The 14,378-nt window shown below is 43.4% G+C and overlaps 1 protein-coding gene across 1 annotated transcript in view; it reads right to left on the bottom strand.

Annotated features, from left to right (window-relative positions):
• Window positions 1-12,972, bottom strand: part of ZCCHC14 (zinc finger CCHC-type containing 14) — a 51,102-nt gene extending 38,130 nt beyond the window's left edge. Inside the window, exon 1 of the mRNA XM_061477353.1 lies at window positions 12,200-12,972. Within this exon, the coding sequence (XP_061333337.1) occupies window positions 12,200-12,763 (564 nt within the window). The 5' untranslated portion in view covers window positions 12,764-12,972. The remainder of the gene's footprint in view (window positions 1-12,199) is intronic.
• Between the last annotated feature and the right edge of the window lie 1,406 nt (window positions 12,973-14,378).

Genomic DNA, 14,378 nt, shown 5'->3' with positions numbered 1-14,378 from the left:
TTTAAGACTGACGTTTATAGATTTATATACAGTTTAAAGCAGTAGCCCAAGTGAGAGGCCTGGTATACTTGACATCCATAAGAAAGCTTATACATGCAAAGAAATCAATTTGAAGGTCAGGCGAGTGTCAGAAGACAGCAGGATTACAAGTACCTGCTTTCCTTGTCAACACTGTTAAGTCTACTTTTTGATCAAAAAATAAAGTTTACTTGTATGGTTCTTCAGCACAGCTTTCCAGCAGTAACAAAACCTTAATACCAAGCTTTTCCATAAGGAAGACCAGCCATTAAACATCAATCGGGGGGGGGCAGAGGGTGAAGAATAGCTTAAGTCTCCTTGCCAGAGTCAGCCTTTACCCAAGCTTATCCCACAGCTCTCTTCTGGAGCTGATTAAACACTCACTCTAATGGACTGCTGCTGAGAGGAAGTTCCAGCAGACTGAGCATTGACACCACCATTCTCCTGGCCATGGGAGATGTCATAAGAGCAAGCAAGTAACACAGCAAGCTAGAAAATTAGATTCAAGCAAGACTATGTTATCCGTAACAACCAGGTTCTAAATATTCAGAACAGTCAGCAAATACAAACACTTACATGAAACTGAGTAAGAACATAGCCACATGGCTTCAGAAAAACCTCTAAGCAAGCAGTTTGTTACAACATATTGCTTCTTATCTCGTATTCCCTTCTCTCCATCATCCTTACTATAAGCATCACGTGCAGTTTGAAGTTTGCATCTCGTTTATACATAACATACAGTTCTTTCCGTAAAGACTTAATTTTTTATATATTTGGTAAAGATTAATTTAGCCCATATGTCTTGAATGACTGAGCTCAAATACTGTCTGATTCAGCCACACATCAAAGGAAAGCAGTTTCAAACTGGCCTAGAAAAATCACAAAGCTCTGATTAGTTCCAAATGGAGCACTTTGTTAGTGAGCTGAATGGGGTTATAACCAGTGAATCTGACTGCTTGAAGCTTTCATTCCAAATTTGAAATATTTTTTTTCCACTGACTTAAACATACCAATACTGCAAAGGTTTGGATTTGCTTAGGAAAAGTAAAATGATGAAAAATGTTTTGCAAACCTAAGTTTTATTTCCAAAATAGTAACAGCTTTTCTTTTTCTATTTCAATTTTAGGCCAATCAAACCAGAGGAACAATAACCCATGAGCCATGAACTGCAGATGATACTCTCCTAGGAGAGGTGGGAGAAATATTAGCAAAAGCTTGACAGTAGAGAGATGCCCAGAAAGGATTTGTGTGAATTCAGCTGTAGAAAGTCAGTGTCCTACCAATTCTGGGAGGAACGTTCGCCGTATCTGAACATTACTGTAATCCCATAAACTGGGCTCAGCACAGCTACTAGTAAGCAGTCACTAGATTCTGAATAAAGAACAAGGTATTCCAGGGAGATAAAGATTCTGAGAAATCGTATGTAAACTGTTTTAAGTCTTTTAGGGTCTGTAACATCTCTCAAGAAAGCCAAGATGATACTAAAGAGTAAGGATCTGCTGTTCAGGAACTGTTAAAGGCTTATCTTCTAAACCAGTAAGAGTCCACCGTAAAGGCGGATAAGCTGGCCACACAAACCAGAAGGGCACAGGCTATAGATCATAAAACCACAGGAGTGACAATTTGTAAGTGCAGAAAAACTCCTTAATCATTCAAGTTCTAAGAGGGTACAGCATCAGATATCTGAACAGAAGACTTTGGATCTTTCAACTGAAATTATTTGAGAACATCAGCAGAAACACTCCATGAAGACTGATCAAATACAACAGCAACCTCAGAGAGTTAAAGGAATAGAAATATTATTCACTATACCTAATATTGCCATGAGCACAGCACTTTGTAGAGGGCCAGGGAGAAGAAAAGCCCTCTGTTCCACCTAGCCATAGTTTCACTAAGATTATCTATAAATTGTTTTAACATGAGTGGCTTCTTCAACAACTCTAGAAGATGTACCACTCAAATGGGTGCAGAAGAGTTTCTTAAACTATTTTTATGCAATTCTTAATGATGTCTACTCCCTCCATAGCAAAGCATCTGGCTCACAGATGAACTGCTGATTGTCCAGATTAAAACGTAGACTGTCTCTTGAATTTCAAGTTAAAGTACTAGTCATAACCAAAAATAACAAAGAAAATTCATCACTACTGTCCTAGTTTAAGCTCAGTCATAAATCAACCACACAGTCCTCGCTCACTGCCCCCCCTTTCCTCCCTCCACTCCTGGAGGGATGAGGAGGAGAATCGAAAGAATGTACCTCCCACGGGTCGAGATAAGAGAAGTCCAGTAACTGAGGTGTAACACAAACCACTACTGCTACCACCAATAATAATAATGATAAGGGAAATAACAAGGGGAGAGAATACGATACCACCCGCCGACCGATACCCAGCCCGACCTGAGCAGTGATCTAGCCCTTCCAGGTATCTGATCCCAGTTCTACATCATGGGCATGACGTGCTGTGGTATGGAATACCCCTTTGGCTAGTCTGGGTCAGGTGTCCTGTCTCTGCTTCCTCCTGGCCTCTCCTTCTCCCTGGCAGAGCATGAGACTCACAAAGTCCTTGGTCGGACTAAACATTACTGAGCAACAATGGTGTTATCAGTGCTGTTCCCAGGCTGAAAGTCATAACCATAGCACTGCACCAGCCACTGAGAAGGAGAAAAATGACTGCTACTGCTGAACCCAGGACAACTATCTAGAGACAAAGGCTCAGCCTGAACTCTTCTGTGCGTCATTCTCCATAATAATAAAATCAGTACCAGAACTGAAAAGCACATCCTTCCCAACAAGGGTTAGACTAAAGGATCACAGAATGACACCCTGAAGCCCTTCACACCCAGGAGTCAGCAAGGAAGTGGAACAATTGCTTTGACCTGTTTGTCATCAACCCCTGAGTCAATGTGCCAGAAGCCACTGCTAGAATTTTAGCCATTATCACATTTTCTCCTTTCTACCTGCCAGCAAACAATTGTATTATTTTTTCGGCAGTGATTTTTTTCTTTTTTTCCTTAGCACCAGAGATACATTAACAGGCATAGATCACCTTGGGAGAGGAAATAAAAAAAAGAAAGTTCTAGAAATCTCTGTAAACCCCCATGATCCATCAAAAAGTACACAGAAAACAAAGACATTAACTGCACAACAAAAGCAGAAGCAGTTACTTCAACAGGCTCTCCTTCAGCCACTGCTACCTGAAAAGGGTCCGCCACTGTCCAAGACAGTGGAAGGCAATGGAAAACAGTAAACCTGTGAAGCCAGATTCAGTACCTGTTAGCTTGGCTCCTCAGGGACAATCCCTGACATTTAGCATAGCAGAGTCTTTCATAAAAATAACAGGACTGAGAGAAGTCAAATTTCATGTGGTAAGAATTTTACCAAAACAACAATTACATGTTCCTTTTAAAAATAACTAAGCAGAACACAGAAAATGCATGGTTTAATAGCAAAGTATTCACTGACTTAGTTTGAAGTGGAGCCAATATTAAAAATCAACATAGCTTACTACCTACAGTATGCATGCAACCTCAGATACAGGATCTGAGTGAATAAAATATGATTTCTATTCCTAGTTAGGTATGCAATTTAGGTCCTGCACATTACACTGCTCACACAGGAAAACTTAGTTTTCAGAAAACTTAGTTTTCCCAGTGATACACTGGGGAAGTCCCAATGATAAATGCTTCTGACAATATTTGCTTTGGAAGCCTCCATTAAATAAGGTTTTTCATAATCATAAACTGACCTCCAAGCTTGAGGGTGATGCAGGTAACATGTAAGAGTGCATTCAGGGCTTGGAGCACTGAAGTCTGGGGTGGGGGGGGTTGGAATCAACTTTGCTCCTGTCATTTTCATATTAATGAGTATTTACAGCAGCTTATTTTAAGGTCAACACCAAGGTCTTTAACGTGGAGCAATCCTGTTCGCAAAAATGCTCCAGCAGAAGCTTGGTGGCAAGAATACAGCCCTGGCATGCTGAGGCAGATAAGCTGCTATTTCCCAATGGAGAGATGTAACTCAGGTTCCCAAATTATCTGGGAAAGAAGAGCATTGCTGACACTCAGATGTCACTCTGTGGGGGCATGAGATTGTTCAGTAGGCTAAGTCTGAGCCAGAAACAACCAGTGCAAGGACCTGAAACTCAAAACCTACTGAGACTACAAAACCAAGAGGACCAAAACTGAGCAACCGTCTTCCTCTTCAAAGCAACAAGCCATTAGTCTGCCCAGCTGCTTGTGAAACCATAGCCTCAAGCACCAGTTCTGCAGTTACTTCTATATGCAAACACTCATTTTGAAGATCTGGGCTCTTCTACAAGGATGTTTAAGGAATAGTCACACAAACACAACCAACTTTTCACATACCTACTGAAGTCCTCAACACTACTCAACAGTTAAATTTACATGTCTATTTTCTTTGTTAGACAAGGACGTAAATACAACTGAAAGTGTCTGGCTTGTGCTAGAAATTCATGCAGTTCCAAGAGCTAGGTCTACCAAAAAAGATGTAAGCACTAGGTCAATCAAGTCAGGTGTGCCCATGTTTCTCACATGGGAAGCTGGTAAAAAGGTATCCATCTCTGAACACAAAGGGTGAATAGGTAGTTCACAGTGAAATGGGGTAATAGATCACATGCTATTGTCCTGTGAGACTATTACTGGGATGAAATGAGGCATACAGTACTTAAATGCCATGGGACAATCACACACCTGCTCCAAGGCTCCATTATAAATTCAGCAGAACAGATGGACCAAAAAAGTGAGTTGTAATTTATAGACTAATTTACACCTAAAATCCTTTGCTTAAATAATTGCAAATACTTTGGCAATATTAGGAACATAAACCTACCACAGAGTAACTGGACTAATTATGTTGTGCTGTGCATTTGTCATTCAAGACAATCAAATGAAACCCTTGAACGTACCTGACAACACTAGTCTGTGCACTCACCACGAACAAGTGAAGCTGTGCTCTGCAAAGAAGTTTCAGAATTCTTTAATGTTAAACTAATGCAATGTTTGCTGCCACCACTACACAGTCTCCAACAGTTAACCACAGGAGATGCCAAACAGGCACAATTCATGAGATTTCCTGCTGAAAAGCTGTATCGAGTGAAAGGTTTGAACTCTAAAGGGAAAAATTATAGAAGGCAACAAAAAACACCCACAAGCATTAATACAAATAAGCTACAAAACAACCGCCTCTTTCACATACCTGATCCTCTACAATTTACTACACAGAGAAGCTGCAAATGCAACCAGTTCACTCAACATAATTAATTCAAGGCACTTCCATTCTAGATTTCTGGTGCATCAGGCATATTTAATAATAAAAAAGGACAGATGGCAAGAAATATTTTTGTTTTCCCTCCAAACAAACAAAAAGAAATCAAATCTATATTTTACAAAGCAATCATGAAAGGTACTTCAGAATCAAAACAGATAACTGCTTAACTAGACCTTGAAAGAGGTACTACTGCTCTCTATCCCAGCATTGATGTACGAACATGTCCCTGTTTCTTCACCTGAATGCCACCAAAAGGTAAAAGCCTAAAAGCATAGCCACTAGCAGGGAAGAGATCACCTTACACTTACCATGAGAATTCAAAAAGTAGCATGGTCCTTCCTACCCATTCTACAAGCCTCCATCCCTTAATGATATCTGCCTTTAAAACATTAATATTATGTTGACTTTGGAGCTAGCCTACTTCTATTGCCAATATATGGGTGGGAAATCGCTTCCACTGGGCCAGTGTTTACATTTGGGAGGTAAAAGGCCAGTCAAAGAAGCAATTCTAAAACTTGAAGTATAAACCAAGCAATGACTCCACAAGCTTTTCCCTGGTAGAATGGTTCATTGCCACTCCAGCCTCTTCTCAAGAATTCACCAATTAACAAGGTTGGCAGATGTTATCTGACAAGACACAAATCCACTGAATTGGATTTCTCCTTCCTCCTCCCTCCCCTCCAATAACCACTTAAGTAATGGCTTGAGTGTAATAAAACTACCGTGGTGGAAAAAAGGCAACACTGGAAAATAATTCATAATATGCATGAAAAATGTTCACTTTCACTATTTACACCATGACTTGGCAGGTCTTTAATTCAAATTGAGATCTTACTCTTAAGTAATTGATCTTATTATTTCTGGATCGCTTCAGCTATTTACAAATATCCTGAAGCCCATTATTGGCCAGAACACCCAATTAAAAAGTAGATCCCTTCCAATGCTTACTGTCGGATAATTACACCAATGGAACCAAAGCAAAAATTCTATTTTAGCATGAGGCAAGAGCAAGGAATTTTGATGTTTGCTCATTACAAAAGCCATGCAAAGAAATATGTATCTGAACCATATCAGCATCTCTTTGCTATATTTAATACCCACTTCAAATATAAACAGAGAACAAGTTCAATTTTACTTGCTCCAATTCTTTTGCTCAAGAGTAAAGTCAAATTCTAGTTTAAGCATGACAATGGTTCTCATTTCAAAAGACAAATTAGATATAGCATTTCTGTAGATTCATAGAAACAGAGTCATAGAAATGCTTATCTATACTCTTAGGAACAACATTCCCATATTTGCCTCTTTTGTTTTTTTCTGGAGGAGGAGAAAAAAGCACTCAAGAGCGAGAAGTAAAATGGTCACTGCAGTATTTGAATACAGAAGACGACTGTAGTCATCCCTTTACAGAGCACTCAAGGGCAAAATAACACAGATACTGAAGCACTGAGAAGTCCATAGAAGAACCAGAGCTCTACCCTAACACTAAAGCAAATGGCTAAATACTGCCAAAAAAGGATGCTGTTCAGTACCTTTGAAGTTGGACACTGGAATGCTTGTTAGGTGTGGTTAATTACTGCTGGCCCCTGCTTTTCCAAGCAGGATCTCCACAGAGCTTTTACAGCTTCAATTAAAACAGTTTCAAGTATGGTACAGTTCAAAACACCCAACACCTTACAAGAGGCCTTTTAATTCCAGGAGAGATAAAAGGCCTTCTAAGGAGAGATAAGCAACTTCAGTGTTGCTTAAGTGACAACTAACAGTTACAAGGTAATTAGCAGGAGAAAATTTAAAAAGAGCCAATTAAAAAACTTAGGTGAAATGTACTCTTGAAACAAAAACTTGATTCAGCCTGCACAAAAATATGGGAAAACAGTTCACGGAAAAAACAGCAACATTATTAGCTCAACACAGATTTTTTGGCCGAACTGGCCTTGATGTCTGGATGCAAAGTCTATTTCCCAAGCAAATTAATTTAGGTTCTTAAACTCAACGATCAGGCAAAGTGAATTCAGTGGCAATTAATATTGTTACTACATGACACCATTGTCTTCCAAGGATTCCTTTGTATGCCAAGCTCATTTCTGAAAATACAGCAGGTTTGAGACTCAAGTCATTTTATCAGAGTCACAAAAACTTTTAAACGAGAGTATCAGTAAGTAGTGAGCCAGAACTGGAAACCTCACATTTCTGAACTGGAACATGAAGAGGTGCATGTAAACAGTGTTGCCTCAAGTACCTAGAATACCAAAAGGACATGCAAAGACTGGCACACGTCCACAGCGGGAAGCTGCAAAACCTGCCCCTACAGCTCCTGAGGTGAGGTTTGTATGTTTTTGAAAATGAGATAATTCCTGAGATAGCAACTACTGATATCAGTGAGTAAACACCTCTAATCCTAGCTAACTGCTATTAGCATGGTAATGTACCAAAGCTATGAAATCTAAAGCTATGAAACACATTCAGTGGGTAAGGAGGCTGAAAATTAGGTTTCTCTTATTTATTCTATCCGCACAAAGATAGCAAAAAAGCCATAATGGCAGCTGGCATAGATCACTGAATAGTTAGATTGCTGACTCCATGAGGCCGTAAGGGCTCAGTTTCAACCCAAGTAATAGGGCTTTTCTCCAACTCATCACTCCACAGATGAAATAAAAATCAGAATATTTCTGAAGATGGAGTATGTAACTTCAATCACCTGAGGTAAACAGTGCAGAAAGGTGCAGTTATTTGAAATGGACCTCTCAGAACATCAGCTCTGCACCACTCCCAATATACAGTCTTCAGTTATTTTGAAAGTTTGGATGATCCTATTGAATTAACAGAACCAAAAAATAGCATCTTATGCTAGAAACTTGAAATAGATGTTGGTGCAGTATTTGGAAACTGACTCGGCAAGAACCCTTTTTCCCATTCATAAGATAGCAACCTGAAACAGCCACATAACCACAGTGTCACTGACTCTTATTTCCTTTGAGCTGCAAACAAACTATAGTCAGACTTACTATTTATGACCCCAGTTCTGCAGCTGAAGCCTCAACCAGATCATGGCACTAATTCCACTGAGGAGCTCCTGCCATAGCTGGCTTGCACAGCTAAGTAAGCAACCAAAGCATTATCTTATTTCCTTGTTTTTACAGAATGACCTCAGCAGATGAAAGCAAGTCCAAGAAATACAAAGTGACAGATTCATTAATAACTTCTCCTTTAGTTCTGGGAGTTATGTCCCGAGTGATTAAGTTTTCACCTATAGCAAAGTCAGATGTTTGTTGTCACAAGGCACGCACAACAGAAGTCTGAATGGGTGGTTCAAGATGTTAGGAGACAGCTTTGACACATTTCTCCCTTTTCTGCTGGTCACAGATTCAGCAGTGGCAGTTTGCCTGTCAAAGCGCCTGCATATATACATGCACAACAGGAGACATTTGACTACTGGTTTTCATGTGCCCTGAAGCTTCCAGCCCCTCCCTCCTCTAGGAAAACAGGAGAATTTGCAGCTCTAAGCACTACAGCATAGAAATGAGCCTTCAGATGGCTGGCCAGAAAACCATTCCATCTCCTTTGTGGCAAAGGTATAAGACACCCGAATAGGCATCTTCAGGTGTAAAATTAGCCTGAAAACTCAGCTGCATCATTTCCAGTTAAAAAAAAAAAAAAAAAAGCCTATTACTGTTAATCTCAGGAACAAAAGTTTTTAAAGACCTCAGACATACGATTGGGCTGCATTTAAAGACAATTTGCACTGTTTCAGTCTTTAAAAACCATACTAGCACCTCAGATTTCATGCCTACAGCCAAAAGGTTTGAAGAATTTACAATTCAAGTCCTGCAAGCACTGATACTATTCAAAACAAGAAGAAAACAGACGACAAGGGGGCAGAAATTAACTTCTTTGCAAAGACTAAAGCCATAGTCTGCTATAGAGAGGGCAGACTTCTCATTACTTAGGGCAAGGAAAAAATGTTTATTTTGTACTATCAAGTAGAAACCATGAATTTAATAATTACTGACCTACGTAAAGCCAGCCACAGCCACCTTTTCCTGTTAAGATTCGTATATTCCAAGAATGATTCTGAAAAGCACAAATTACAGCAAAAATATATGGGCAGCTCTTTCGAGCCTTCTTGTGGTCAGCAATTGCAGCAGACAGTAAAAGAGAACAGCAAAAAGCAGTTGTTTGGGGTAGATAAAGCTGGTTAGTGAGGCAAAGTAACTTAAAGGCTCATGAAATGTTTGCAGTAATTTTCTATCAACTGTTCAGTCTCTTCACAATTTCGAGACATTTCACTGCAAAATGCGAAAGAGACAGGAGATGGAAAGAGGACTGCAAGCTCCAATCCTTTGGAAAAAAGTTGTAGCTAAGATCAAGCTGGGTCATACTTTAATAGGACTAAGGAGGAGCACATTTCCATTTGTTTCTGCAAAGAGAACAAGAACACTGTTCAACTTTTTTTGTTTCAATTCCCTGAATAAACAAGTTAAATGTAAGTCATCAGAAACTGTAACGGACCTCTAGTTATACAGAAGAAACTGTGGTCACATAAGTGTTAGTCCCCATTCCCACACTTGGCACAAGAGAAACTCTGAGGGATAACTAGCCCTGTTCACAAAGAGCTCCCTATTTGCATGCCGTTACACATCCACGCCATTCCAGCTTCCCAAAGTTTCTCAGGACCTCAAATGGTGGCCATTTCTGCAGCTCATTTTTTTAAGGATGAGCTCAAAGAGGTTTACACTTAAGAACAGAGGAGCAGCATTCACACAGTTTAATGCGCAGCACTGACTTCAAGGACCAGCTCTACATAGCTCCAGCTGTAGTAAAGCAACAGGAGTGATGAGAAAGTGCTGGCACTGGGGAAGAAATTCTCTTCCAGTTCTGAAGAAGATGAAGAGCACGGGACTCTTGGCAGGCAGCAGCCCACTGCCGCTCACTTTCTCTTGACATCTGTACTGTTGTTTTTTTAAGTGATGTTACAGCACAAGTATTGTCACAACATAACATCGCAAGATCGAAGTCCACAGTGTTGGAATTTATTTGTGCATATTTAAACTGGGCTGAATGGAGAAAGACATTGTTTTTTCCACTTGCTTCATCCAACTCCTGTTTTAAGCCAACTGCTTACTCTCAAAGTAGCAAAATTACCCAGCTATCAACACTGAAAATATTCAACCATCTTAAAGGAAACCTGTTCAAAGAAAATACATATTCAAGAGACCATGAAAGCAAAGTCATCTTTTTGTTCCCTCCAACTATCCTGTACTTGGAAGCCAGTATTCAACACTTATTTCTTAAAAAATAAAAAAAATTTAAAAAAAAGTATTTTCAAAGAGCCAACCCTTCAATGAGTGCAGAAGAATAAAAAAACATCAACTGACTGTCCTATTGCCTTATGCTGGCACAAAAAATGCCAGAATGGATTCTCCGTCCATCTTAGATTGACATAAATAGTGGAAGAGTTTTTCAGCTACATAAACTGTGGGCTATTGTGAAGCTTTGAAAGCATACTCTAAAAAAAAGTTCCTGCCCACAGAACTTTATCTTTTTTTACTCACCTTATTTTGGGAAAACTTGTATCTGATTTACAGTCTTCCCTTTCAAGCCTAGGTCCATGCATCTTTTGAATAAAGGAAGTTGCAAGTAGTTAAGCATCTGAAAGGAAGCTTTTTCTGGTTTTAATTATACCCTTCCACACACTGCATGAAATCTTTCATTCCATGTTTTATTCGCATACAGGTTTAAAAAGAAGGGCAATCCCATACCTTGTTCTTTCCCCTTAAAATGTCAGGAAAAAGCACTGTTTAAAGACATGCGAAGGGAAGATCAGGAGACATACGAAGTTTAATAATACTCACCTAAATTTTACAATTGAAGCAGCAGTGTTCAAACAAAACTGGAAGGAAATTTGTATTCAGGGGAAGACTGAGCATAGATTGCTCTCTCAGTCTGGAAACAAACACTCAACACAATCTGTAGTGAGCCCTCAGAAAAAGCTTTATTTAGGATCCTACTCCAACACAGGGATTTTCATAGCCGTTAGATATACACCATCTTTCCCAATAAAAGGGTAACACAGTTATTTGCTGACTGAGACCATACACCCTCAAAAGCTACAGCCTGTTAACTGATCACATGCGTCCACCTAGCTAGCACTTAGCTTGAACTTTAAAGCAGGTTAAATTCAGTCAAAAAAGACAGTCTGACTCCCTAAGTTGCAGCAGGCCAAGAGTACTTAAGCACTCAGTAACATATGTAATAATTAACAGCACATCTTAAAATGTTACTGCCTACTTTAATTGCTGGCAGCTGAATGAACAAATAGCAATTTAATAACAGTGAACCAGTGACACCAAGATCAATACTCAGAAGATTCCGAGGCAACCACCACACTTCTTTTAGAATCAGAAACTGAGAACGTTTGCCATCACAATTGTTTGAAGAAAACCCAGACACACCAAGATGCCTTTGCCACTGGACAGCTACTTCAGCTGATCCTCCTTTCCAACTTATTCCAGGGAAACTTTTAAACAGATGCTTGTTTCCAAACCTGCATGTTTGCTTCCCATACTAAATCACTAGTCTTCCACACAACTGGCAGGACTGTCCCCTCAGCACAGGTACTGCCAAAAGCAACCAGTTAAGGTTTACACTGCTGCCTGTTGATCAGCTTGCGAACTTCTCCCCACCTGAATGCCACAACCCACAAGAAGTCCATGAATCCCTCTTTTTGCCCTCAGTTATTCACCCCCATCATCAACCAACCAAGTGATCACCACCAGTCTTTCAGGCTGCCATTTATCACTAGAATGCCTGTACTAAAAGAAAGGTTTAAAACCAGAGCTTAAGACACAACCCAGTGCCCTGCAGCAGTACCACCATGGTGTGCAAAAGCAGGATACCCACCTTATGGCAGCCAGGATAGGTTGCCATGGTGTTGAGGGTAGAGGTGCTTGGATTCTTGCTGGTGCTGGCCATGATATTCTGGATCTGGGTGAGCTCTTGCCTCAGGACCTGTTTCTGGTGGAAGCTGAAAGCAGGATGGTTGGATGCCATTGTAAAGAGCAACAGGAACTCATCCCCTGTGCGGCCCTCGTTGAGTTGTAGCCCATAGTTGTTGATGACCGAATCGATGTGGGTGAGGGTACGGAAGAGGACCCCGGCCGCTTCTCGGTGTGCAGACCCGAGCAGGGCGAGAGACACCAACAGTTTGCTGCGTACCACCTCGTCGGTCAGGTTAGTGAGGCTCCCCAGGTCTGCGGGGTTGTTGGCCTTGATTTCGGAGTCACGCAGCGAGTGGTAGTCCTTGCGGGCCAGGTCCTCCAGGCAGGCGCCTAGGAAGCGCAGCTCCAGCGGGATGCACAGGTCCAGGAGGCCGCACAGGAACTCCACGCGCTGCGGAGACGGCAGCTCGGAGAACCAGCGGTACACGCCGTCCCGCTGCAGCCGCGGGCACCGCTTCTCCACCATGGTGCTCCGCCTTCCCCCGGCCCGGAGGGCGCACACCCTGCTGGGGGTCGCGGAGGAGAGAGCGGGTGGCAGCGCACCGAGAGGGGCCCGTAAGCCCGGCGCCCCGACACCCCCTAAGCGTCCCCCTCCGCGCTCCCGCCCCCCCGACAAGCCCGGCCCCCGGGGGACAAGGGGGCCCGGCGGCGAGGAGCGCGGGGGGCAGCCCCCGGCTGCGGGCAGGGCCGGGCCGGGCCCCGCCGAGGGAGGCCGCCGCCGGCGGCGCAGGCCCGAGCGCTAGAGGCGCGGCCTGGCCGAGGGGTCCCTGCCCGGTAGGGCCCGGCAGCACCGAGCAGGCCTCTACGCTCCCGCGTCCTTCCTCCCTTACGGGGCGGCTCCTTCTCCCAGCCGGGCGCCGGCTGCCTCCATCCGCCGCGATGGAGCCGCCCCGCCGCCGCCACTACCGCGGGAAATAATCCCTCGCTGGAAGGCAGCGAGCAGGCGGAGGAGCACGGAGCCGTGCGGCCAGCACCGCTTAGGCGCGGAGGGATCCCGCAGTGAGCAGTCCCAGCCGGCAGCGGAGCGGCAGGCAGAGAGGAAGGAGCAGCGAAGCGCCTTCACTCCCGGTCTGACCCCGCAGCGGGCCACGCCCACCGCCACAGGGATTGGCTGAGCTGTCTACGCGCGCCCGGTGATTGGCTGTCAGCGCGCTGGCTCCACCCGCTCCCTGTCCGGCGAGATGAGGCGCCTCAGAGGCTCGTCAATCAACATCTCGTAGTCCGCGGTAATCCCGCCCCTGGCGCTGATTGGTCGAAAGGGCCCTTAAATAGGCGAGGCGGGGGTCTTCTCCTCCTTTTTGTGTGCAGGGTTATGGGGATGTGGTGGGCGAGTGGCAACCTGCGCAGGCCGTGGTGGGGAATGGACTGTGGGTGTCCCAGTGCTGCCACCGCCTGTGGGGCCGGGCCTGAGGCAGTGACCCCCCTCAGGGCATGGCTGTGCTTTGCTCTGGACACCGTGGAAGAGCTCTGGTGGCTGATGTGGGCCTGGGGCTCCTGTCAAGCCCTCAGGGAGAGGGGCACCCCGGAGAAGGGCCTGGGTGACTGACTGCCTTCCTGTGCTCGTTGGTTGCTATAATATGCGTTAACGTGTCCTTTTCCCCTTGCTTTGCGGTCAAAAGCATCCTCATTCAAGCCGGGATGCGCTTATGGAGTAGCAGAGGGAATGGCCATGCTGCTCTCTTCTCCTAGCTGTTGTTTTAGGATGGTGAAGAGCCTCAAAGGCACAGCAGAAGGGTGCAGTATGGCATGAGATGTTGCTAGGTTTGTGATGCCAACAGCTTTTGGCACCGGCGTTTGCCTGAGCAGCCTCACCAGATTAAACCACACTCTCTGGTCCAAGCCAATTGGGCAGTTGATTTCAGATAACCTTTAAAAATGTGGAAATAAGCGACACTAAAGACCTCTTAAAATGGTTATTTCCCACATGAATGCACATTCCCACTCTAAACTGGGGTTCTGGCTGACAGCAGTGCACTTTTTGAAGCACCTTTATTGTCTTTAGGCTTGACTATGGGTTGCATGGATGGCATCCAGCAACCAAGAGGCCAACACATCATTTCTTTTAGTTCCAGACCATTTTT

This window comes from Pezoporus flaviventris, unplaced genomic scaffold, assembly GCF_033815535.1.
Source record: "Pezoporus flaviventris isolate CSIRO_AGI_PZ_B2104156 unplaced genomic scaffold, CSIRO_AGI_Pfla_v1 ptg000105l, whole genome shotgun sequence".
In the NCBI taxonomy this organism is placed as follows: domain Eukaryota; kingdom Metazoa; phylum Chordata; class Aves; order Psittaciformes; family Psittacidae; genus Pezoporus; species Pezoporus flaviventris.
The sequence above is the reverse complement of the archived record's forward strand: the minus strand, read 5'-3'. Positions and strand labels throughout refer to the sequence as shown.